Source organism: Myotis myotis, unplaced genomic scaffold (genome assembly GCF_014108235.1).
Source record: "Myotis myotis isolate mMyoMyo1 unplaced genomic scaffold, mMyoMyo1.p scaffold_m19_p_6, whole genome shotgun sequence".
Classification (NCBI taxonomy): Eukaryota; Metazoa; Chordata; class Mammalia; order Chiroptera; family Vespertilionidae; genus Myotis; species Myotis myotis.
This window is the reverse complement of record NW_023416368.1, coordinates 42,740,964-42,767,700: the sequence shown is the minus strand read 5'-3', so window position 1 is coordinate 42,767,700 and position 26,737 is coordinate 42,740,964. Positions and strand designations below refer to the sequence as shown.

At 36.5% G+C, this 26,737-nt stretch overlaps 1 protein-coding gene across 15 annotated transcripts in view; it reads right to left on the bottom strand.

Annotated features, from left to right (window-relative positions):
• Positions 1–26,737, bottom strand: part of LARP1B (La ribonucleoprotein 1B) — a 94,309-nt gene that overhangs the window by 47,540 nt on the left and 20,032 nt on the right. For 14 of the 15 annotated variants that reach the window (XR_004968225.1, XR_004968226.1, XR_004968227.1 and 11 more), the window contains 6 exons: positions 21,968–22,111; positions 21,332–21,497; positions 17,316–17,460; positions 8,333–8,507; positions 3,069–3,241; positions 1,216–1,581 (listed from right to left, as the gene is read on the bottom strand). Coding sequence is in view for 12 of the 15 variants with exons in the window: in XM_036313240.1 (XP_036169133.1) it covers positions 1,216–1,581; positions 3,069–3,241; positions 8,333–8,507; positions 17,316–17,460; positions 21,332–21,497; positions 21,968–22,111 (1,169 nt within the window). In the remaining 3 variants the exon portion in view is untranslated. The remainder of the gene's footprint in view (positions 1–1,215; positions 1,582–3,068; positions 3,242–8,332; positions 8,508–17,315; positions 17,461–21,331; positions 21,498–21,967; positions 22,112–26,737) is intronic. The other variant, XM_036313242.1, reaches the window with a different exon arrangement.

The window sequence follows — 26,737 nt, the reverse complement described above, 5'->3', positions numbered from 1 at the left end:
TTTCTCTTTCCTACATTATAATTATATAACTTTCCCCTCATTCATTATTCTACACTCAAAACAAATACTTAACTTTGGCGGGGGGCGGGGGGGGTGGTTCTGACCAATTTAATGGCAGAATAGATTCCTTTTAATAACTACCTATCCCATTAAAGTTCATACAAAAAATGCAGGTGGCCAGTTGACTACACTGGCAATCTCGTATTTTACCTTAATAATTGAGATAGGTATCAGAATAATATAAAGAAGATAAAAATGAAATGAAATAAAATTAAAAGGAACAAAGTTTCAATAGCATCCCTATCACCACAGTAATGACTGGAGAATGAAAAACAATCAGCCATTTTAATCTCCTACATTTATCCACAATCAGTTCTACTATCACAGAGAATGCATCATAGATTAAGGTACAGGAGGCAACAAAAGTAACCCAGCTCAGAAGCCCCACTCATATAGCTGTGGTGACCAAAGCCAGGTGAGGAATGAGCATGTAAACTAAGACTGCCCTTAACTTCAGGTTTTATTCCTTATGAGAAAGGGCCTTATTATTTTCACCTAAAAAAAGCAAAGATTTTAGTCAGAGTGCTAATATTTTCTTTGTAATTTAAGTATTTATTACACTGTAATTTTTTTCAGTGATCACACTGAGCCCCAAGCTCTGCTTTATTTTCTTGGTTTTAATAATTATTTATTGTTGAAAGTATTACATATGTCCCTTTTCCCCACCTTAACCCCCTCCAGCCCGCCCCTGCCTCCCATCTTCACCACCCTATTGTCTGTGTCCATGGGTTATGCATATATGCATATAAGGTCTTTGGTTGATTACCTCCCACCCACCTACCCTCCAAGATTCCGCACTCTGTTCCATGCTTCCATGTCTCTGGATCCACTCCACACATCAGCTTATTTTGTTACTTAGATTCCACATATGAGCGAGATCATGTGATTGTCTTTCTCTGACTTATTTCAAAGTGCTAATATTTTCTTTGTAATTTAAGTATTCATTTCACTTGTAATTTTAATAAGATATTATTTCTCAGTTTGTGATTATCAGATATATTTCTTGGAAATTTTCAAATTAAATATAATTTCTTTAAATTTTTCTAAAATAAAGACCCATAAAATAAAATAAAATTTAAAATTTAGGAAAATACAAGCAACAACACACTGTCAAGCCATAGTATCAGCAGAAAGATGTTGGCCAGAAGCAATTACCTTTATGGCTGTGTGTGTGTTTTCATTTTCTTCCATCCACAGATCCTGTTCATAATAATATAAGCCATCGTTGATAACTTTAGCAAGTTCAGATGTAATTTTTGCCTGAGACATGTGGTTGCTTGTTCGATCTCCTCCAGGATGTTTTCTCATGTAAGGTGGTGTTTGAGTTACAATCAAAATCTTGTTTAAATCCTGGTCATCAATTTCATAATCTGAATCATTATCAGACCAATCAGTAAATGTGTTTTTTCGTTCTTCTACTTGTTCCATCTCTTCATCAAATAAGAAATCAAGTTCTTCTTGTTCTTGTTCATCTGGAGGATAGAGTTGAATTGATGCATCTTCAGGTAGAGATGCTGATTCCTAAAAGAAGAAATTGGCATTTTATACAAAAACTTTTCTATCATTTTAAACAAATTATATAAGCAAATTGAAAGATAAACTATTATTTTTAGAAGAAATGTTTAAATGTGGAGATTTTAAATATGGAGAGAAAATGTGGCTCTTAGTATAAATATGGTAAATTTTTGTCAGTGAGTCGAGGACACTACTCTCCCTCTTAGGTTTGCTATGACAAATATAAAAAATAATCAGGATCTTTAGAAAATCATGTTTGGAAAAGCTTTGTTAGGTTTTTCAAACGCCCCCAAGGAAAAATAAAACAAACTCTTTTAACATTTAAGTGTGCTACATTTAACTACTATTGCAAATTAAAAAGTTATCTTAGATCAGGATTTCTCAAACTTAGCACAAGTAGGATGTTTAGCAGCTTCCCTGGCCTCCACTCACAAGGTGCAGTAGTACTCCCCCAGTTTTAACCACCAAAAATGCCTCCAGATAATTGCCAAATGCTCTCTGGTGAGGCAAAATATCAATACCTCCAGGTCCATCAGAGGAGAACCACTCATAAATCCTGCATGTTTCCTTTCTTCATGCTTTGATCTTAGGGATAAAGAGCGCTGTTCATAATAACCTTCAATATCATAGCTTTTTTATCCTTTTTACATCTGTGCCCAATTATTTTTAGTGAGCTTTTCCTTATAAAGCTTATTTCCACTATTCGAATCATTTGAGTGGCACTGTTTACAAGTTCATTTTTAATAAACTTTTTCAAGATAACTGCACATTCACAGTTATAAAAAAACAGAGATCTCAATATTCTTTATCCAGTTCCCCCCAATCTTGCAAAACTATAGTACAATATCAGAAACAAGGTACACACTGATATAACCTATCAATCTTATTCAGATTCCCCCAGTATTACTTGAACTCATTTGTGTTTGTGGTTTAGATCAGAGCAATTTTTATCACCTTTGAAAGTTCGTGCATCCAAGCCACCAAAAATACAATTCTACCACAGGGATCTCTCCTATTGTTTCCTAACCACACCCTCCTCATTCCCACCAAGAAATCAATTATCTTTCCCTTTCCTATTGTACATCACCAAAACATAAAAAATTCTGATATTTACCCTTTACAAGTACTTATTTGTAATAAGAACTTTAAAAATAATTTACAAGGTTACAAATAATATAACAAGGTTATAAAATTAAAAATTTAGAATGTTAAATAACCTATATTGTCAGCTTTTAAAAAATGGAAGTATTCAAATTTAAATTAGTCACAAGTAAAAAAGCCAAATCTTATTCAGAAAAGGTAAATTTTAAAAGCTGACGCCACATAACGTATTTTCAGCTAATGAGTAACCCACAAGTTTTTACTGAAGGCCATGGTCCCAATTTTTAAATTTATAAAAATGTTTCCTAATTTTATATATATATATATATATATATATCTGACAAACACTTCATTAAAATTTATCACAGTTCACTTGGTTTATAACAACTTACATTCAATTTCATTGGGGATGAACGATGTCTCTTTTTTTCTTCTATCCAAGATTCTGAGTCCAAGTCAGGCAAACTGGTAGACAAAACTCTAGTCATTGCTTGGAGATTACTTGTTTCAGTACTTTTCTTTGTGTTCAGTGGACTTCCAATTCTTGGAGAATTGGGGGCAGACTCTAAAATTTTAAGTTAGTTCAGTAGTTAAAATAATAGTTTTATTACTTATAAAACATTTCATTTTTTTCCTTGGGCTTGATTTTTTTCACAAAGCATGATAAATCAATCTCAATTATAACCTTTTCAATGATTTTCAAACCTGAAGAGTTTGTAAGATGTATTCAAGTGAAACCAATGAATAATAAGTGCAATGTCACCAACGCTTACAAAGTCCAAATTCATTAAAACTTCTCCAGAGTATCAACGAAAGTCACTAATTATGACAGTATATCTATTTGGGAATCAATTCTCTATAAAGTCTTATATTAAAATCTATTAATCATAATGAAATTAATAAATCCTAAAGCTATTAAGCCAGTTAAACTAAATACTTATTTTATTGTGGGCAAAAATCAGTCCTACATTGTTCTGGTAGGTTTTATACTAATACAGTCATCACTCCTACACTTTTCACATTTCCTTTGATTGACAAGGTTTACCTAAATGCAGTGTGCCTACTTAGCTCATACTGAATAAAGAGTAGAATGTCATATCATTAAAGTGCACTGCCTTGGCAATAACACTTAAACACTTTATAACTCTATTGGAATTAAAAATGCCTTTCTCCACACTATCTTTTTTTTTTAATCAAAGTATACTCAATAAGTAAAATCCAAACTGAGTCCTTCATAAATTCCTTTTCTAAAAGTTAAAGACTATTTAAGTTATAATGCAATATAAACTTGCTTTGGACAAAAAGTGTCTTAAAAACAAATTTATACTGCAGAATTCGAAGCACCATTATTTACCCCTCAAAAGCCAATTCCTTAGAAATTTTGAAAAGTTGAATATATTACATTGGGAAAACTGATATAAATGAACAATTTTCATTTTATTTGCTAAATTAAAATGCAAAAGCACATTTCAGGAATCTGAGTTTGAGAAAAATATTCTAAGATTTTAATTTCATCTACTTCATACTACAGGTAAGTTTATCTTTTTGATGGGCACACAGAGCTAGTTCCAGGAACCAACCATTAGATTACTATATTGCTTTAAAGATATGTTTTATATTTTTAAAATGCTCTAAATTGCACTGTCCAATAGCAGCCACTAGCCGTATGAAACTATTGAGCACTTGAAAGATGACTAGTCCCAAAATGTACTTAGGATAAGTATACACACACACCAGATTTCAAAGACATGGTACAAAAAAACCCCCAAAAAACAGATCCATAATTTTTATGCTAATGCTATATTTAGCTATATTAAATTGTGGGGGTTTTTTTCCTTCATTTTAGAGGACGTTTATTAAAGCTGGGGATGTGAAACAAGAAATGGCTAGGGATATGAGCCTGGACTGGTCTGCTTTGCCTCACTAAAGTCAGACAAAAGAGGGCTTTGGGGACATAGATACATTAATCGAATCCAGGACCTTTCAGTCTACAGGCTAACACTCTATCCAGAGCCAACCTGGCTAAGGCTGGCAAATATATTTCTATTGAATATTGATGCTAACTTCCTTAATTAATAGTATATAGGTGATCACGTGAGCCACAAAAATAGTATGAGGAAAATACTAGTTTCGGGCTGTCCATATTATTCAAGTTATAGAGAACCCTATTTCTAATATTATGAATCATCTACGTTCATGGAGTTAATAAAGCTTTAAAACTAGACACAAAACCACCACCCTAGAATGTGTGTGAGAATTAAGGAACTTAGCATTATGCACCTATTAGGAAAATCAGTTGCTACAATTTTTTAACATAGATATTTAAACAACTACTTATACTTATTACATAATCATCTCTAAATGTTCAAGCTTGAATGTTTCTACCATGAAGTCGTGTTTTACTATATTAACAGCACATGTGCTTATAAATTAAATGACATTAAAATACCAAAGAAATTGGGTAGGACAAGAAAAATTTACCTTTTAAAGGGTGTTTACCTTATAATTAAGCTATACATATGCTTTGTGTGATTGTTTTCTTTTACAATGAAAAGATGTCAAACTATATGTGTGAAAATTTTAAAGGTTAATAGTAAAGCACTAATCTTCCAAGACCAAATGAATTTGAATATGGCTTGGATTACTTGACACTAAACTTAGACAAAAAATTAAATGCATACTTTGACATTTATGGTTTCTAGTTTGTAAGAACTCAATAGAAAAAAAAAGTATTGTTGCAGTTTTCAGTAATTGAAAATTGTCCATATAACTTTGGATAAATCACCATATACAGAGTGGGACAAAAACAGGTTTACAGTTGTGAGTTTATCGTTATTACATTATTTTATTATTTTCCATATGAACAACTCTAACCATACTTTTGCCCCACTGTATATATTCCATATTTACCTGTCACAACTCTTTTAAAAGATTTCTTTTTATTGATTTCAGAAAGAGAGGGATAGAAACAATGATGAGAATCACTGATCGGCTGCCTCCTGCACACTTCCTACTGGGGATCAAGCCTGCAGTCCAGGCATGTGCCCTGACAGGGAATAAAACCTTTACCTCCTGGCTCAAAGGTTCACACTCAACCATTGAGCACAAGGCCAGGCTGTCATGACTTTTTTTTATCCACCCTGAATCACAGCAGTAATTACATAGATTGCTTTAAAAATGGTAACATGCTTTATGTGTGGCACATTCAAGAATACTTCGGCAGATCAACTTTTCAAAAAAATCCCACAGCTTAGCAATCATTAAGGAAAATCTTATATATAGTTTTAGGGCCAAATAGAAACAAACAAAAAACAACACAAGATTGTCAGATACCTGACCTCTCAATTTTGGTGAATGAAATTCTCTTACTATTGATAGCACAATACCATATCCATAGAACTGCAAAACCTAAATTTCAGAACACCTTACCATTCCCATAATCAACCTTTTCTGGTGCATTAAGGTCCTCTGTTCAGCACAAAGGTCAATCCATGTTAGACAATTCAAGCTCCATAGAGGAAAAAATAGAAATTTTAATTTTTTAGTGAAAAGGACCAAAAATGTTTAATATTTTACCACACAAATCCCTTAGAAAACATATTATCATGGGTTATGTTTTTGAAAGTTAAGGTCTTCTCATTTGAGTAAAAAGGATATAGGTAAAAGTTTCACTATTTTTATTTATGCATGGGTACAGATAAACGCAATCTAAATTTCCTATCCTTTATTCCCATTTCAAATTTTTGGTGCAGTACTCTCGACTGAATTTAGGAAATTAAGGCTTTCTTATCAAAGGAGAATTGTTAAGGCCAGAAATCTGGGCAGTCACAGGAAAAGACTGAATTTACACGATTATTCCTATGATTTAAAGTGAATCAGCATAACTCAAAACACATTCCATCTTTCTATAATGCCTTCATTATCCATCTGGTCTCTGATGTATAATGTAAAGAACCTACATTTTTTAACATTTTAAATGTACATTGACTTGTTTCAGGCGGTGTATGTGTGCATGTAAATGAGTATATTAAAAAAAACACAAAAATGTACAAGACATTGTGATTTTATTCCTGTAATTTTATTAATAATGCATAAATCGCTTATGAACAGGCATCACCAACTTGACTAACCTATCTTAGCTACTCTGTGGAAGAAGTGTTTTCTATTTTATCTAACTCAACTAATGCCTGTTCATGAGCAGGTTAAAAATGTCATCTTGGACCCCACATTTACACAATATATTAATCTAACTTATACAGACAGCTTATCTTTATTTTAAAAACCTTAAAAATGTTTCTTCAAATTTAAAACACTTGCCCAAGTTGCGTTCTAGGTTTAGAGACACAGAGGGCTGACAATCAAAGAAACAATAAATAAAATTATCTGTGAGACTGTCCATCAGTACTTTTTTGATGGCAGGTGCCTCACACTAGTGTATAAAAAATAAATTTTAAAGAGCGAAAAAATACTTTCATTTCTTAAATTTCTTATCCCTTAGTGTTCACATTAATAAATCTTAAAGCCCATGTAAAATATGACAACATGTGAGATACAGTACACTATAAAAGAGGGGCAAATTAAATAGCAAAGGACCTAACAATCTGGGAAATGCCACTCAAGCCTCTCTATTTCTACTTTATTGATCTGGACACAAGTACATAAGTCTAAAAGGAAAAGACAGAATCTTGTAATATTTTCAGAATGAAAATTAACTTTCCCACCGTGAATAAAAAGTAGCACATGCAGCCCAGGTTATTTACACACAAATGGGCAGCTCCTATAAAAACAACAGCAGTCCTCTGGTCTGTCTCTCATCATCATCATCATCATCATCATCATCATCATCATCAAATAGGTGTTTATCTCCACTGTAGTGTTGACCCAACGTCCTCCACAAGGAGTTGGGAGTAGACATTCTTGCAAAGAAGTAACTCTGGTCGCTTTCATTTCTGCAGCACGATTTGTTCCAACATTTATAATGATATTTCAGTGAGTCACCTATTCCTCTGCATATTCCGATCAAATGACATCCAAGAGCATCAGAAGATCATCACCCTGACTGAAAAAAGTTTAAGCACACATATTTTTTCCCAAGAGGGAAGGTCTTAAAAATGATCCAGGAAAAAAATCTTAACATTAAAGCAGTTTTTGGAAATTCTATGTACCACCAATTCTTTAATCAATAATTATAATAACTTCATAAGAGAACCCCAATTATGCATTAGAATATAGGTAGGTCATCTCATCTTTTCAAGACAAGATTGGAAGTACAAGATTGCTAAGAAAATTAAATAAAGTCTTCCCCACTCTTGGGTATAAGACTTAGATACTAGAATCCTACTGGATTATTCCAAGTTTACAAGAGGAAAACTGCCACAATATATCTATAATCATTTAGCAAAATTAAGAGAAGTACAAACTCCACACGACAAAGTACACAAATAATTTAAGATAGAGCAGAGCTTCATTCATAATTCTTAAAACCCTATTTAATTTATAGCTCGTGTGGGAGACAATTATGAGTAGAATTTAGAGCATCAAAGTCATTTAGTTATCTTTAATTTTCATACTAAAGCTAAATAAGCTTTAAAAAGATAGGCAAATTGCATCAAAAAGCCCAGAGTTATGCTGTTTGCTGTAGAAGAAAAGCTATTACCTGCATGTGAATAAAAGGTTTGGCCTGGTACAAACTCTGGGCAGTCAATAAGTTGAGAGAAGTCTGTTTGTGGCACTCTACGTGGAGGAGGGCCCGGAATTGGCCATTTTTCTGGTTCTATCTTTTTTCTCATTTTCTCATCCACAATTTCCACTTCTGTGCTATCTTTCAGTGCCTAGAAATAGGAATTTTGATTAAAGAACTTTCCTTCAAAAATTTTAATTGTACATCCTTATTTCCAATAACCTAAAAATTCTAAAAATTACTCCAATTTCATAGGCGAGGACACTAAAGTTCAAAGAAATAAAGTACAGCAATCCCCCTCCATCTGCAGTTTCACTTTCTGCAGTTTTAGTTACTTATGGTCCAAAATAGTAAAAGAAAAATTCCAGAAATAAACAATACATAAACTTTAAATTACACACTGTGTCCTGAGTAGCATGATGAAATCAAACACTGGAAGTGAATTTTCCCTTTGTCTAGCATAAGCACCCTATTAGTTACTTAGTAGCTATCTGCTACTAGTAGCTGTTACAGTATCACAGTGCTTGTGGTATGTCATCTTTACTTTCTTTAATAATGGCCCCAAAGCACAAGAGTACTGATGCTGGAAATTCGAATATACCAAAGAGAAACCACATAAAGTGCTTCCTTTAAGTGAAAAGGTTATGTATGAATATGAAAAAATTTAGCACATGCAATACATATGGTTCTGTACTTTCTGCAGTTTCAGGCATCTGCTGCAGTTCTTGGATCATATCCCCAGAAAAAAAGGGGAGATTACAGTAACTTGATAAAGGGAACAGATTTTTTTCATATATATATTTTTTTTATTGATTTCAGAGAGGGAGAGGGAGAGAGAGAAACATCAATGATGAGAGAAAAATCACTGATTGGCTGCCTCCTGGATGCCCTCTACTTGGGGACAGAGCCCACAACCCGGAATCAAACCTGGGACCCTTCAGTCCACAAGTTGACACTCTATCCACTGAGCCAAACCAGATAGGTCAAAAAGGGCACAGATTTATTATTCTATATAATAAGAGATGAATATGCTAATTATCCGTTACACTGTAACATCATAACCAAATCTACAACTGGTGGAGACCTGCAGGAGGGCGTGACAGCAAGCTACTCATGCACGGATTTGTGCACAGGACTACTAGTGAGTTAATAACAGGACTCAAATCATTTATATGTTCACCAATAAAAGTCTTAGCAACTAGGCTTTGGGGTTTCTCGAAAATAAATATGCTGTAATTTAAGAATAATATAAAACTAAAACAAAATTTCTTCAAAATAATTGATCAGAATTTTAACTAAAATTCAAAGGTATTCACCTTTTAGAAATAAAGAAAAATACAAATATGATAGAAAAATTCAACATATGTACTTATTAACTTTAAAAATTTCAAGTTACGTTTTAGTTAAAGAACACATGTTTCACTTTAAGAATCTTATATTTGTATGCCTTTAATAATAGTACAGTACTTACTTCAAGTTCTATTTTTCATACCTAGACATTACTTTAAAATTAGTATTAAAAACTGTTTAAAAACAAACTTTTGATGGGAATCAGAATACTCACTGAAAGAGGAGTCTGAAATATGAAAGGAAAAAAGAATACTATAGTAAAGGGTTTGAATTGGTGATATATCTATTTTTCTAACATTAACTTTCCTAGTTTTGTCCACTGAACACTTTATAAGCAATGACATCCCAGTAGCAAACCAGTATCCCCAGTATCCAGATCTTGCAACATGGATAAATTTTAAAAACTACAAATAAAAGGGTCAGGAGACAAAAGAACTCCATTTACACAACAACAGGCAGAGTCAATCAATTTATGTTAATAGAACAAAACAGTATTTTTGGGAAATAGGAGAGGAAGATGGCTGCCAACGGGAAGGCAGACTACAAGATAGTGTGTGAATGAGAGAATGAAAGGAGAGTGTGTGGACGTATGGGGAATGTATATTTGTGGATGAGGGACAGCTATACGCTAAGGTACTGTTGGGTACTGCCTGACCGAGCAGCCTCCACTGCTGCTAAAATGTCTCTCGGAACGACCGGCTCTGCCGCGTAGACCGTGCCATCTTGAAGGAGAGAGTGGCTGTTATTGGAAACCTATACATCCCGGGACTCTACAACAACACCCAGGGACCAGCTGCGAACCCAGAACACCGGATCTCCAGCAGCGCAAATACTCAGACTCGGATGAGCTCTGCTCCTTCTCACGAGGTGGTCAGATTTCGCCTAGGGAAAGGTGAAGTCTGCAATCCAGGCTGGAGAAACCCACACGATGGGATCTGGAGGTTTGGGGGAAGTCTGAGCCCCACAAAATCCACAGCCATGCAGCCATGGGCAAACTATGGCCCGCGGGCCGGATCCGGCCCGTTTGAAATGAATAAAACTAAAAAAAAAAAAAAAAAAAAAAAAAAAAAAGACTGTACCCTTTTATGTAATGATGTTTACTTTGAATTCATATTAGTTCAAACACTCCATCCATGCTTTTGTTCCGGCCTTCCGGTCCAGTTTAAGAACCCATTGTGGCCCTCGAGTCAAAAAGTTTGCCCACCCCTGGAGTGTGATCCGTGAATGTGGAAGGGGATCCGCAGGGCTACTGGCAGACGGGAACTCTAAAAAGCAACCCATAGCCGAAACCGGTTTGGCTCAGTGGATAGAGCGTCGGCCTGCGGACTGAAAGGTCCCAGTCAAGGGCATGTACCCAGTGGGAGATGTGCAGGAGGCGGCTGATCGATGTTTCTCTCTCATCGATGTTTCTAACTCTATCTCTCTCCATTCCTCTCTGTAAAAAATCAATAAAATATATATTAAAAAAAAAAAAAAAAAAAAAGCAACCCATAGCTGGACTGGGCGCAAAAAGGCAGCCTGAAATTTTGCCAGTGTGCTGGCTGTTTACTGCCAGGGGAAAAAAGACGTGCACAGAGATGTTCACAGAGTTGCATGCAGTGCAGGAGAGTAAAAGTCGCAAGTTCGCGCACTTACTCTGGCTCTTTTTTTCTCTTTAAATCCTTGATTTGGTTACTTAGCCCAGTACATAGGACCACGCAGTTGGGGACACTCTAAGAGACTGAAGGGGAAAGTTGTTTTGTGGAACCTGGGGATCAAAGTGGGGAATAATTATCAGAGAACAAGCTCTGGGGCAGTCCATTCTCCCAAACCAGTATTAAGTGCGACAGGAAAAACAAAATCTAAATACTGGCTAGAGAGGATTTATAGCCCCAGAGGTCAATCCAGCAACACTGCCACCCAGGGGTTGAATCACAAATTGACTCTTGTGTAAACACAAATAAAGGAGTCTAAGAAACAAAGTAATACTGCCTGCTTGAAAATCAGGACTGTGGCTTACAACACAGAGGAGCAGTGGAACGCAGAGAACTTCAATACTGTCCTGACTACCTGACAGAAAACAGGCATGTCAAACAAAACAGTAGAGGAAATGAATGACCTTCACTACAGCACATTTTTATTTTTTCATCTTTTATTTAGGAAACTATATATTTTTTATTTTTTCCTCACTTGATTTTACCTTTTTAATTATACTTTTATTTTTAATCAGTATTATTACTAGTACTATTTTACTTTTTGTTTACATGTCATTTTATTTGCTCTTTATTTTGGGATTAGTGTTCTACATTGTATTTTCATTTTTCCTATAGCATCATTTTACTCTATCTCAACTTCACCTGTATACCAAAACTCTCTTCCTCACTTTTCTACTTTCATTGTCCTGTTTCTCTTACCCTATTCCTGCTTTAGATTTTCCCTATTCCTTTTTTTTACCCTGTTAAAAATTCACCCTACTTATATATCTAATTTCCGATCCCCGGCTGTAAGTCCATACATACCTCTATTCTCTTTCTTCACTATCCAAATTTTTTTCTCTTCACTTTTTTTTTGTTTTTGTTGTGTGGTTTTTTTGTCCTTTTTTCTTTTGTTCGAAGTTTTTTTCTTTTGTTATGCCTTGCTTTCTCTGTCCTATTGTTGTTTGCTTGATTGTTGATTAGATTGGGTTTTTTGTGTGCTTGTTTCCCTTTTTGTTTTTTGCTGTTTTTCCTCTCCTCGTTTGTTATTAGTTGTTGTTTGTAGTTTGCATTCATCTCTGGGTGTTTGTTGTTTGCCTTTATTGGGATTAGTGGTTGTTCTATTGGAGTTTTCTCCTCATATAGTTTTTCCCACTGTCTTTTTTATTCTTTCTTTTCTCTCTTACTTTTTTTCCTTTTCTCAATATCATTTTTGCGCTCCTTTTTTTATTCTTATCTCCTAATTCTCTTTTCCTGGTTGTCACCTTTACTTGGGATTATTAGTATCATGAATACATTTGTGTTCAGCGCCTTGTGCGTTGTGCCTTGTTGTGTTGTATTTTGTGCCTTTAAATCAACACAGGAGAGAGAGAGCGTGCTACATAACTGGATCCCCAGAGAAGAGAGATCATGGGGAGACAAAGAAGCCTGCATATAAAAGAAGGCATCACCAGAAAAGGAAGTAAACAAAATGGACGCAAGCAATATGTCAGAGAAAGAATTCAGAGAAATGGTCATAAGGTGGCTGAAAAGAATGGAAGACAAATTCCACAATATGTGTAAGAACCAAGAGGAAATGAAGAAGAACCAAGAAGAAATGAAAAATGACATCACTGCTTTAAAGAACTCAATGAAAAGCATCAACAGTAGACAAGAAGAAGCAGACTACCACATCAGTGAGCTAGAAGACAAGGTAGGAAAAAATACACAAGCAGAGCAGCATCTAGAGAAAAAACTTAAAAAACAGGAGGAGAGCCTAAGGCAGTGGTTCTCAACTTTCCTAATGCCGCAACCCTTTAATATAGTTCCTCATGTTGTGGTGACCCACAACCATAAAATTATTTTCGTTGCTACTTCATAACTGTAATTTTGCTAATTATGAATAATAATGTAAATATCTGATATGATATGCAGGATGTATTTTCATTGTTACAAATTGAACATAATTAAAGCATAGTGATTAATCACAAAAACAATATGTAATTGTATATGTGTTTTCCGAGGGTCTTAGGCAACCCCTGTGAAAGGGTTGTTCGACCCCCAAAGGGGTTGTAACACACAGGCTGAGAACCGCTGGCATAAGGGAACTTTGGGACAACATGAAACGAAACAACATCCGCATAATAGGGGTGCCAGAAGGAGAGGAAACTAATCAAGGAATAAAAAACCTCACGGGGCCAAAGAGCCTCACGTAGCTCGCAAGCCACAGTTTGCCGACCACTGTCCTAGAGAGATGCAAATCAAAACAACAATGCAGTACCATCTCACACCTGTCAGAATGGCTATCATCAACAAACAACAAGTGCTGGAGAGGATGTGGAGAAAAAGGAACCCTTCTGCATTGCTGGTGGGAATGCAGACTGGTGCAGCCACTATGGAAGACAGTATGGAATTTCCCCCAAAAGTTAAAAATGGATCTGCCATTTGACCCAGTAATACCACTTCTAGGAATATATCCCAAGAAAACAGAAACACCAATCAGAAAGGATATATGCATCCCTATGTTCATAGCAGCATAATTTACAATAGCTAAGATTTGGAAACAGCCTAAATGCTCATCAGCAGATGAGTGGATTAGAAAATTATGGTACATCTACACAATGGAATACTACACTACTATAAAAAAGGAATTCTTACCATTTGCAGCAGCGTGGATGGAACTGGACAGCATTATGCTAAGTGAAATAAGCCAGGCAGTGAAAGAAAAATACCACATGATCTCACTCATTTATGGATAATAAAGAACATTATAACCTGATGAACAAAAAGATAGATACAGAGGCAGAGAAGCATTGAACAGACTGTCAATTACAGTGGGAAGGCTGGGGAGTGTTCGAGGGGGAAGTAAGAGATCAACTGAAGGACTTGTATGCATGCATATAAGCATAACCAATGGACACAAGACACTGGGTGGGTGGGTTGAGGGTATGTGCCAGGGGGAGGGGAAGCCGGGGTAAGGTCAATGGGGAAAAAAGGAGACATATGTACTACTATTTGTAATACTTTAAAAAATAAAATAAAATTTAAAAAATATAAAAAAGTAGTTTGGTTTGGGATAGGAGAGGTGGGGGATAGTGACTAGAAAGGGTCACTGAGGAAGTCTTTAGAGTACTAGATACCAGATTATATCTTACTAGAGGCCCGGTGCACAAAAATTTGTGCACTCGGGGGGGGGGGAGGGAGAGGTCCCTCAGCCCGGCCTGTGGCCTCTAGCAGTCTGGGACCCCTCGGGGGATGACCACCTGCTGGCTGAGGCCTGCTCCCCAGGGGATTGGGCCTAAGATGGCAATTAGACATCTCTCTGGCAGCCCTCGGGATATGTCCACTTGCCAGTGGGGAGCAGACCTAAGCTGCAGTTGGACATCTTTAGCACTGCTGAGGAGGCAGGAGAGGCTCCCACCACCACCGCTGTACTGGCAGCCATCAGCCTGACTTGTGGCTGAGCAGAGCTCCCCCATTTGGGAGCGCACTGACCAGGGGGCAGCTCCTGCATTAAGTGTCTGCCCCCTGGTGGTCAGTGTCATAGGGAGCAGTCATTCCCAGTCTTTCCGCTGTTAGGGTCAGTTTGCATATTACCCTTTTACTATATAGGATAGAGGCCTGGTGCACGGGTGGGGGCTGGCTGGTTTGCCCTGAAGGGTGTCGCGGATCATGGTGGGGGTCCCGCTTGGGTGCCTGGCCAGCCTGGGTGAGGGGATGATGGCTGTTTGCAGCTGGTCACACCCCCTTCAGGGTGGGGGTCCCCACTGGGGTGCCTGGCCAGTCTGGGTGAGGGGCTGAGGGCCGTTTTCAGGCTGGCCGGCAACTGAAGCTCCCAGCCTCTCCTTTTTTTCTTTTTTTATTCTGGGATTTATTTACCTTCTATAATTGAAACTTTGTTGCTGTCACTGGAGCTGAGAGCCAGCTCCTTATCGCTCCAGCTCTAAGGCCACGGCCTGCTGAAAGCAGGTATCTGGGGTTTGTTTAGCTTCTATAATTGAGACTTTGTTGCCGTCACTGGAGCTAAGAGCTGGCTCCTGCTCGCTCCAGCTCTGTGGCCACGGCCTACTGAAAGCAGGTATCTGGGGTTTGTTTAGCTTCTATAATTGAAACTTTGTTGCTTTCGGAGCACAGCAGGTGGGGATCCTCCATCACTGGAGCAAGCAAGCCTCCTGCTCACTACAGCTGCGTGGCTGCCGGCCGCCATCTTGGTTGGGTTAATTTGCATATCGTGCTGATTAGCCAATGGGAGTTGTAGCTAAGGTATGGTCAATTACCATGTTTGTCTATTATTAGATAGGATTTGGACAGGGCTTATGCAATTTTCAAAACTCAAACTGAAAACCCAAGATCTCTGCATTTTACAGTATATTTATACCTGAATTAAAAAAAACCTAGCCCTAGCTGGTTTGGCTCAGTAGATGAAGGGTCCTGAGTTTCATTCCAGTCAAAGGCATATGCCTGGGTTGTGGGCTCGAGCCCCAGTAGGGGATGTGCAGGAGGCAGCCAATCAATGATTCTCTCATCATTGATGTTTCTATCTCTCTCTTCCTCCTCCTTCCTCTCTGAAAGAAAAAAAAGCAAAAATCCTACTCAAAATTTATGAGTTTAAGTTTTTCAAAATAATATTTTGGAAAAGACTCCCAACAGTGTTAGCTAGAACATGCAACAAGTCAAATTCTCAACACTGGTAGTTTTAACTGGTTCAACACTTTATGCATGTGCAAAGATCCAGACATAAGAGAGCAGAACATATGTACTGGGAAAATGTTCACCAGGATCTTCAAAAGCTAAGCATTTATTTCCTGTTACCCATCAGTTTCACAGGAAAATAAGTACAGGTGTCATCCAAAAAATATGTGCACTGATATTCACAACAGTGTATCACTCAAACTGAAAAGAACTCAAATGTCTATCAACAAAAGCATGAAAATATTTGAGTTACACAAAAATAGAAACACAACTGCTACACACTAACAATGGATAAACTAACAGAAATAATGATGAGCAAATATCAGATATAAAATAATACATAGAACTGATTATGTGAAGTTTAAAAGACAGGTGAGGGAGGGCTCTGAAAAGCAATTTCCTTTGAGTAGAGCAGTGGTACTGACTAGGATGGGGCACAAGGGAGTTCCTAGAATGCTGAAAATGTTCCATTTCTTAACCTAGGTGGAAATTACACAGGTTTATACACAGAGAAAGTAATTTGTAATCTTATGATTTCTAATATACACCGTATAAATTATGCCTGTTGAAAAGGGAAAAAATTAAAGAAAAAACCTGGGGAGATGAATGCTTTTACAAAACATGCTGTGTTTGAAAAAGGGCAATATAACAGTGTATGTAGTCTAGTATGAACTATCTTAGGAGGAATACACAAAAAAGAAGTAACATGACTGTCACCAAGGAATTTAGTTTAACTAGTTTACTACTGGTGAAAGGTGAGGAGAAGGAAAGTTTGTGCTTTGAATCTTGAATCATACGGAATTTATTCCCTATTGGGGAAAAAAATTAATTCAGTAAGAAAATAAAGAGAACAGAAAGTGGAACAAGAACAAAATCAAGCAGTCACAATCATCAATATTTACCCACTAGAAAGGAAAACATGTCCACACAAAAATTTAATAAATGGAAATACACACTACAACTGGAAGAAGACTAGGGCCAAAAAAAGCCAATAATGTTCAAGTTTGAAGGATCAGTTTAAATACAGGAGGAAACATCACTAGTAATTCTTTAAGTGGTTTCCAAGGTTAGAAATTTATTTGAGCTTGATAAAAAGGAAAAAAAGTCATGAGATTCATCCAAAGCCTTAGACTACTACAGATTGTTTTGGGGGTTTTTTTTCCCTCATAAAAATTATAATAGAATTTATTTTTTAGAGCAGTTTTAGGTTTGCAACATAAACAAAAATGCAGGCTGTTTTATCTGTTTTGCAAATGTATAATTACCTCTAAAATGAGATTAAGGTTTGTAGTGAGAGCCTGAACACGGTGGAAACCAGCAATCAGGGAAATAGGCAAGAAACCTTGCTCATCCATCTTTCTCCTAAGAAAGAAGTCCCGTTCCAAATTTTCTATACTGAAGTAATATTCACTAAAAAGAGAAACAATAAAATAAATATCAATTTCATCCATTTTTTCAATAGCAAATAAAAATATCTATTGCTTACAGTATCAGCTTCTAAAAACCTATTGTAACTTATTAACAGCATTATACAGATTGAATACAACACAGAGTAAATATAAGAAATGATAGTACTTATATGTGGAATCTAAAGAACAACATAAATGAACAAGCAAAACAGAAACAGACTCATAGATACAGAGAATAGGCTGGTGGTTGCCAGGGGAGAAGGCAGCTTGGGGAGTTGGCAAAAGAGGTGAAAGGACTGAGTTGTTAGTACAGATTGGTAGTTATAAAACTGGAAGTGATGGGGATATAAAAGTACAGCATAGCATTAGCATATTACGCTTTGATTGGTTGAACAGACTACCAGACACTTAGCATATAAGGCTTTTATAATATAAGATTGAAAATGGTGCCAGTTGGGTATGGGCCATATCAGGGGAACACTAGGTAAAGTATACGACTGTTTAACCACTATAATGTACACCTGAAACTAATATTGCATGTAATTGAAAAAAACAAAACACCAAAATCCTACCAAGTTAATAATGAGTAGAAAAAATTTTAGAATACGAGTTATCTTCCAAAAAACTAACAGTAATTCTAAAACTAATAGTAAAATAAAACTAATTTTTACACTTAGATCACCTTAAGTATAAAGAATTAACCACAATTTACTTTAAAAGTTCAATAACTGATTTTTAAAATGAGTCACTTAGGTGAAAATTTTCATTACAAAGATATTTTTGTTTGCTTTGTTTAAACACCAAATAACAAAAGCTAAACACATGTCAACATACTACCTTCCAACTTTTCCCCATCACTGAGAATAATGGTATATGGGAAGTATTCTTTGTCAAGTTTACAGAGCACATTACAGTTTGTTCTGTTTTCTAAACTGACAGGGTATTAACATTGTTTCAATACTTCTGAACCCTAGTAATCAAGTACACTGTTTAGTGAAAAACTTAGTAAATACATGGGCTCAGGCACACACACAATTATATATTTAAATAATGCAAGATCTCCCCCTTTCTTTGATGGGGAGATAAATACTATAACTGACATTAAGATTTAACAGCAAATAACTAAACAAAGAATTCTTATGACATCAGGAGGTACGTGGGGGGGTGGAGGGACAAAAAAAGCTTAAACACTTTAATCTTTCCTAGGAAACTATAGAGAGAAATATGAGTGAACAAACTGTATAATCAATAACTACAAGTTCCAGGATACAAATATGAAGAATATATTTAACAAGGCACTTGAGAAACACATGTTTAAATTATACCTTCCGTATAGAAAAATAAGAATTCTAAAGAGACAGATCAAGAGAATAAATGGGGGGAAATGTAGAATTCAAAAGAAATACATGACATCAATAATGATATGGTCAGCAGCTTAATTCTATACTGTTCCCAAATACAAAGTTTGTAAAGTTGGGAGCTCATACATTTGGGTGTAAGGTTGGGTGACTAAAGATACACTTGAAGTATTTAAGTCAAATTCTACCTGTGAAGAAAAAAAATCACCTATAAATGAAAACTGACTTTGACCTACTTTTCACTGGAGAAAAAAATATCTTATTTTAGAAATGAAAATATCCAAGTTGTTTCTTTATACTCATATTTATCCAATTATCACAATACAAAGCTCCCTTGCATCAGGGAAATACTACTGACATTTCAGCAACATTAGTAAATACTTTATTCTTCAACAGTGAAAAATAATCTAAGTCTTAAAAAAATTTAACATTCTGATTTTTGTTATACTTCAAAGGCCCTTTCACAGTGCCTGGAACAGCTGTGGGCAAACTACGGCCCGCGGGCCGGATATTTGAAATGAATAAAACTTAAAAAAAAAAAAGACTGTACCCTTTTATGTAATGATGTTTACTTTGAATTTATATTAGTTCACACAAACACTCCATCCATGCTTTTGTTCCGGCCCTCCGGTACAGTTTAAGAACCCATTGTGGCCCTTGAGTCAAAAAGTTTGCCCACCCCTGGCCTGGAATGTGATGAGCACAAATATATGTTCTTAAATTCTAAATCATTTAAGGCATTTTATTTACTCAGAAGTTATATAAGAATAGTAGTTTGAAGTTGGCAGCCACATGCCAAACACTGTCTGTCCATAAAAAGTGTTTGCATTAACTGTAAATAAAGAAGCAAGACCAAAATAAACAAGCTGCTTCGTATTGTAAGCCAATCAAATCAACATCTAGATGATGCTGCTGATGAAGAAATTATTTTCTAGCCGTGACTGGTTTGGCTCAGTGGACAGAGCGTTGGCCTGCGGACTGAAAGGTCCCAGGTTCAATTCCAGTCAAGGGCATGTACCTTGGTTGCGGGCACATCCCCGTGGGAGGTGTGCAGGAGGCAGCTGATCGATGTTTCTCTCGCATCGATGTTTCTAACTCTCTATTCCTCTCCCTTCCTCTCTGTAAAAAATCAATAAAATATATTTTTTTAAAAAAGAAATTATTTTCTAGTGACAGAGTAGGGTCCATTTTCTTTCTTAAATATAAATAGATGTTTTTAACATGCTTGTACCCTTTCAAAAATAGCTTTTTGCATTCACCTTGTAAGGTTACAAAAATTAAAATTTCAGCAAATTGGTGAAGCAAATCAGTTGGAAACATTTTTTTTTCCACCACTATATTAACACTATGTAAATATGCAAACATCCTATACTACACTAATATGAAGAGCTATTTTTTTTTCTTAAAGATAACAGAACTGCCGAAACCGGTTTGGCTCAGTGGATAGAGCATCAGCCTGTGAACTGAAAGGTCCCGGGTTCGATTCCGGTCAAGAGCATGTACCTGGGTTGCAGGCACATCCCCAGTGGGGGATGTGCAGAAGGCAGCTGATCGATGTTTCTCTCTCATCTATGTTTTCTAACTCTCTATCTCTCTCCCTTCCTTTCTGTAAAAAAATCAATAAAATATATATTTAAAAAAAACATTAAAAAAAAAAGATAACAGAACAAACTAATGTTCTCTTAACCAATTTCAGTATTCATAAAGCAACTATTATGAGAACTAGATAGAGTAAGAAATCTCAACTAAAAATAAGGTAGTCCTCATTTAATGTGTCAAAGAATGAAAACTTAAAAGTTAAAACAGAAACTTAAAACTCTGAAGTCAATTGCTAAGGAAGTTTCAAGACAATGTTTTTGTAAAGTATATAGTTGTCTAACCACGGTGCTGTATACCTGAAATAACAAAGTAACAATGAATGTAAAATGTAACTGAAAAATAAAATTTAAAAGATAAAATCACTATTCTTGTCATCCATATTCATTTGCAAAATCTGTAAATAATCCAAACTTCTTGCTCATTTAGAATATAGTTTTCTATTAGATTTAATTGCTCATAATTATGCCATGACATTATAAGTAATGTTCTTTAAGCAAATACCTAAACAGTAGACAAAGCAGTATCATAAATAACATGAATCAAAAATAAATTTTTAAAAATACTTATTTTACCAACATATCCTAAAAAAGAAAAGAGAATACAGCCCTGACTGATATATAGCTCAGTAGGTTGGGTATCATCCCATGTACCAAAGGGCTGCCAGTTTAATTGCCAGTCAGGACACATGCCCGGTTGCCTGTTTGATCCCTAGTACAGGGTGTAAAAGAGGCAGCCAATGGATGTTTTTCACATACATGTTTTTCTCTCCCTCCTGCCCCCAACCCACCCCCCGCTTTTCCTAAAATCAATAATAACATTTTTTAAAAATCACAATACAAAATGCTATCAATGATGTTAACTTTTGATATTGCAACAAACTTTATCATTACATCTACTTACAGCTTATCAACTTACATTTGGCGCTTAATATACTCTTTGAGCAATGCTTCTTCCACAGGATATACCTGTACACCAGTACCATCATCATAGTAATACATCATACTGGTATTAAGTTCTGTTTGAAATGGTTGATCAGTCCTTTCGCCATGTTCTCGATAAGCATATGAATAATCAAAGTTCACTTGATGAGAAGAAAAAAAAAGGTGGTCACAAACTTTTTTAAAAAACAGAAAAAGTTACTATAAAGAAAAATTCAAAGTACAGTACTTCAAAGGATAAAAAATAAAATCATTTATATTATCAGACAAGTAAATTAGTTACATATGAGATAGGGGGAAAACTAAGGCTGAAGGCTTACACACATTTTTCAATTTATCTAATAAAACTAAAAAAAGACCTAGCCAGTGTCGCTCAGTGGATAGAGTATCAGCCTGCAGAATGAAAGGTCCCAGGTTCGATTCCAGTCAGGGGCACATGCCTGGGTTTTGGGCTCGATCCCCAGTAAAGGGCATGCAGGAGGCAGCCAATCAACGATTCTCTCTCATCATTGATGTTTCTATCTCTCTCCCTCTCCCTTCCTCTCTGAAATCAATAAAAATATATTTTAAAAAAACAAACCACACACACACACAAAAAAAATTCATGCCATACATCGAGAATTTCCTCTGCCTCGGCCTCTTCCCCGTCCTCGGCCTCTTCCTCGGCCTCTTGAGGAACCTCGGATATTACCACCTTCACTTCTCACACTGGAAACTTCATCTTGATCATCTCTCTTTTCTCTATCACGTCTCCAACCTTTTTGAAATAAAAATAGTTTTATATATTCCAATTTGCAGCGATGAATAACACGATTATCTTTATGAAAACCTGGTAACCACTTCTCTTCACTTTGTATCTAGTTATTTAGTAACCAGGCAATCAATCTTCAGATAGATACAAACTTAAGAGATCCCACAGAAATTTGTCAAAATGTCTCTGGCAGCCCTAACTGGTTTGGCTCAGTAATAGAAAGGGTCCCGGGTTCGATTCCAGTCAAGGGCATGTACCTTGTTTGCAGGCCCATCCCCAATAGGGGGTGTGCAGGAGGCAGCTGATCGATGTTTCTCTCTCATTGATGTTTCTAACTCTTTCCCTCTCCCTTCCTCTCTGTAAAAAATCAATAAAATATATATCTTTTTAAAAATGTCTTTGGCATAAAGGGAGCCCACAAAAGTACTGACATATAAAAAAGAAATTCTAGCCCTAGCCGGTTTGGCTCAGTGGATAGAGCGTCAGCCTGCGGACTCAAGGGTCCCAGGTTCAATTCTGTTCGAGGGCATGTGCCTTGGTTGCGGGCACACCCCCAGAAGGGAGTGTGCAGGAGGCAGCTGATTGATGTTTCTCTCTCATCGATGTTTCTAACTCTCTATCCCTCTCCCTTCCTCTCTGCAAAAAATCAATAAAATGTATTTTTTTAAAAAGAAATTCTAGTAAGTAAAAATAACATACTAAAAAAATACTTATTTTCACAAAATGTTTAAGGAAAGGGTGTTTCTATTTAAGTAAAAGATGTTTCTCTTATTCATTTTTTAAAATTTAAATCCTTTATTGTTTAAAGTATTACATAGGTCTTCTTTCTCCCCCACTGACCTCTCCCCGGCCACTCCCACTCCCCAAAAGGCGTTTCTTTTAAAGAAAAAATAAATAAAACCACAAAACATACTGGGAGTAGATATCTGCAATACAGTACACAAATTATAATCAGAATATACAGAAGTCATACAAAGGTCTTATACACAAACGTGCACACACTGGAACTCATAGGGAAATAGCTAGAAGACAGGTAGGGCAAACTAAGAAATGCAAATAATAAATATAGAAAATGGTTCTTAGCCTCATTGGCTGTGAGATGCAAATGAAGACAATGAAAGAGCATTTCATCTGCTCCACTCAGACAAACATTTCAAGGTCCTGCCAATATCAATTGTGAACCAAGATGGTAAAGACAGAGTATCTGTATACTGCTAGTGAGAGAAAAAATAGACACATCCTCTTTAAAATATTGGAATAATTAATTACACACACACACACACACACACACACACGAGAAGCCTGGTGCATGAAAATTCATGCACTTCGGGTGGAGGGGTTCCTCAGCCCAGCCTGGCCCCTCTCACAGTCCGGGAGCCCTTGGGTGATGTCCTACTGATGGCTTAGACCCGCTCCCCTCTGTGGGAGGCAACCAGGCTGGCCCCACCCCTTGTCCACTGGTGGGTGGGGGGCGATCTGGGGCCAGGCCAGCTGGGGGAGAGGCTGTGGGAGGTTGAGGCACAGTAGGTCGCACCCCATCCAGCCTCTGTGAAAGCATGGCACCAGGACTGACCCAGCGCCACTGCCTCTCCCGTGCTGCCTCTGCGAAAGGGGCCGTAAGTGCTGGAACTGCCTGTGCTGCCACCTCTCCTGTACTGCCGGCCCTCAGCCCTCGCAGCTGCTGCGGCTTTTGACTGGAAGGACATCAGTCTATCTGGTCTAATTAGTATATTACCCTTTTATTAGTGTGTGTGTATAGACAGATAGATAGATAGATATGCTATAGATCAGGGTTTTCAACCTTGACAATATAGATATTTGAGCCAGATAACTCTATAATGTCGGCTGTCCTGCAGTACGGTATGATGTTTACCATCATCCATGGCCTCCACCTACATGCCAGTAGCACACACTCATCTCCCAACACTCCCCACCTCCGGCTATGAAAACCACTGTTATCAGTCAATATCAAATGTCCCCTTGGGAGGAAAAAAAAATCACTCCCATTGAGAATCACTGACCTAGACTCTGCAAATTCTTCCCAATAACAGTATTCTCCAAATATTTCTGCCTAAACCACAGTAAGCCTTTTTTTTTTTTTCCATCCTCACCTAAGGACTTCATTTGAAAGAGAGAGAATATATAGAGAGAAAGGGGGGAGGAGATAGAGAAAAAGAAACATCCGTTGGTTACCTCCCACGTGTGCCCTGACTGGGGGAATGAACCTGCAATTTATAACAGTAGCATATCTGGGAATCAAACCGGCAACCTTTTTGGTGTATGGAATGATGCTCCAAGCAACTGAGCAACCTAGCAAGAGCCAAAGTAAGCCTATTTTATGTTATACTGTAGTATACAAGCAAAACATTTTTGTAATTTAAACACAATTGTCATAATAAATTTACTATGTGAAGTCTCCCAGTCTATCAATTTTTTTTTACATATTTGATCATGACCCAATACACCAATTTTATAGTGCATCTTATGGGTTGCAGTCTAAAGAAATTACTCTAGAGAACCTCCTATATACACTTACTGGAAAACATGCATAAAAATGTTCATGACAGCATTTCAATATCAAAAAGTTGCTAACAATTCAAAACGTCCACTAACAAAACAGATTTTTTTAAATATATTTTATTGATTTTTTACAGAGAGGAAGGGATAGGGATAGAGAAACATCGATCAGCTGCCTCCTGCACACTCCCCACTGGGAATGTGCCTGCAACCAATGTACATGCTCTTTACTGGAATCGAACCTGGGACCCTTGAGTCCGCAAGCCAACGCTCTATCCACTGAGCCAAACCGGTTAGGGCAGCGGTTCTCAACCTGTGAGTTGCGACCCCTTTGGCAGTCGAATGACCCTTTCGCAGGGGTCACCTAAGACCATCCTGCATATCAGATATTTACATTACGATTCATAACAGTAGCAACATTACAGTTATGAAGTAGCAACGAAAATAATTTTATGGTTGGGTCACAACATGAAGAACTGTATTTAAAGGGCCAGAAGGTTGAGAACCACTGGGTTAGGGTTTTGTTTTTAAAATCAAAAAACAGATTTTATCAAATAGTGAAATACCCTTTAGCAGATGGGGAAAAAAAAAAGAATGAATCACAGCAATACAACCAATATGTATAAATGTAAGAAAACTAAGTAAAGCCCTGGCCTGTGTGGCTCAGTTGGTTGCAGTGTAGTCCCAATTCCTGGTACCCCAGGGCATGTGTGGGAGGTAACCAATCGATGTTTCATTGTCATAGTCAATGTTTCCATCTCTCTCTCTGAAGTTAAAAAAATTAGTGTCAAAGACTATGAACCTTAAAAATTACACTAAGTAAAAAAGATTAGTGCCAAATAATATGTAAGTGGAGTCATACTGGATGTCAATTTCAAAAAACATTAAAAAAATAAAGCTTGAGGCTTTTTTTTCTCAGAAGGGAGGCAAGCAGATGAAAACTGCAGAGGGCACACAAAGAAGGTAATACTAACATGCATTTTAATATTAGTCTTTATAACCTTATACATAGAGGTGGGCAAAAGTAGGTATACTTGCTAATAAGAAGAAATATTTAAGAACAAACTTTTTGCATATTCATGACTGTAAACCTACTTTTGCACAATCCTGTATTTTCTTATATACCCAAAATTTTATTTAAAAATTTAATTATGAACATACTTTTATAACAAAACATTGATATATCTGAGAAACTGATAACAAAAGGAAAATTTTTCTATAGATAGCTCTTATAAATTTAAAGTCATATTTTGTGGAAAATTTAGTAAATATAACTACTGACTAGATTTTTAAATTGCTGTTAACTAGATTTTAGATATAAGGGAATTAATTTTGACAAAAGAAAGAAAAAGAAAAGAAAGAAAGAGAAAGACAGAAAAAGAGAAGAGAAGAGAAGAGAAGAGAAGAGAAGAGAAGAGAAGAGAAGAGAAAAGAAAAGAAAAGAAAAGAAAAGAAAAGAAAAGAAAAGAAAAGAAAAGAAAAGAAAAGAAAAGAGAAAAGTTGGTGCCTGGCTGGCATTGCTCAGTGGTTGAGCTTCGACCTAGGAACCAGGAGGTCACGGTTCCATTCTGGTCAAGGCATATGCCAGGGGTTGTGGGCTTGTTTCCCAGTGTTGGGCATGTGGGAGGCAGCCAATCAATGATTCTCTCTCATCATTAATTAATATCTCTCTCTCCCCCCCCCTTCCTCTCTGAAATAATAAAAATGTATTAGAAAACAAATATAAAACTAACAAAAACAGGAAAAACCCTCCTGCTCTTATCACCAGTAATATGTAGAAAAGATAATAGAGCATGTTAAAGAATATCATGACCAAAGCAATAAAAAGTAAGGGAAATTCCCTAAGACTTATGGCTTAACAAATAGTCATGGGGAAAAAAAAACCCTTCAGGTGAGAATGTAAAATGGTACAACCAATTTAGAAAACAATCTGGAAATTTCTCATAAAGTTAAATATGTACTTACCATACCACCTAACAAGCCCCTCCTAGGTGTTTACCTAGAAACTGACACATATACCCACACAAAGACTTGTACATAGATGTTCATATTACTTTTTTTGTTGTTAATCCTTACCCAAGGATATTTTTCCATTGGTTTTTTAGAGAGTGGAAT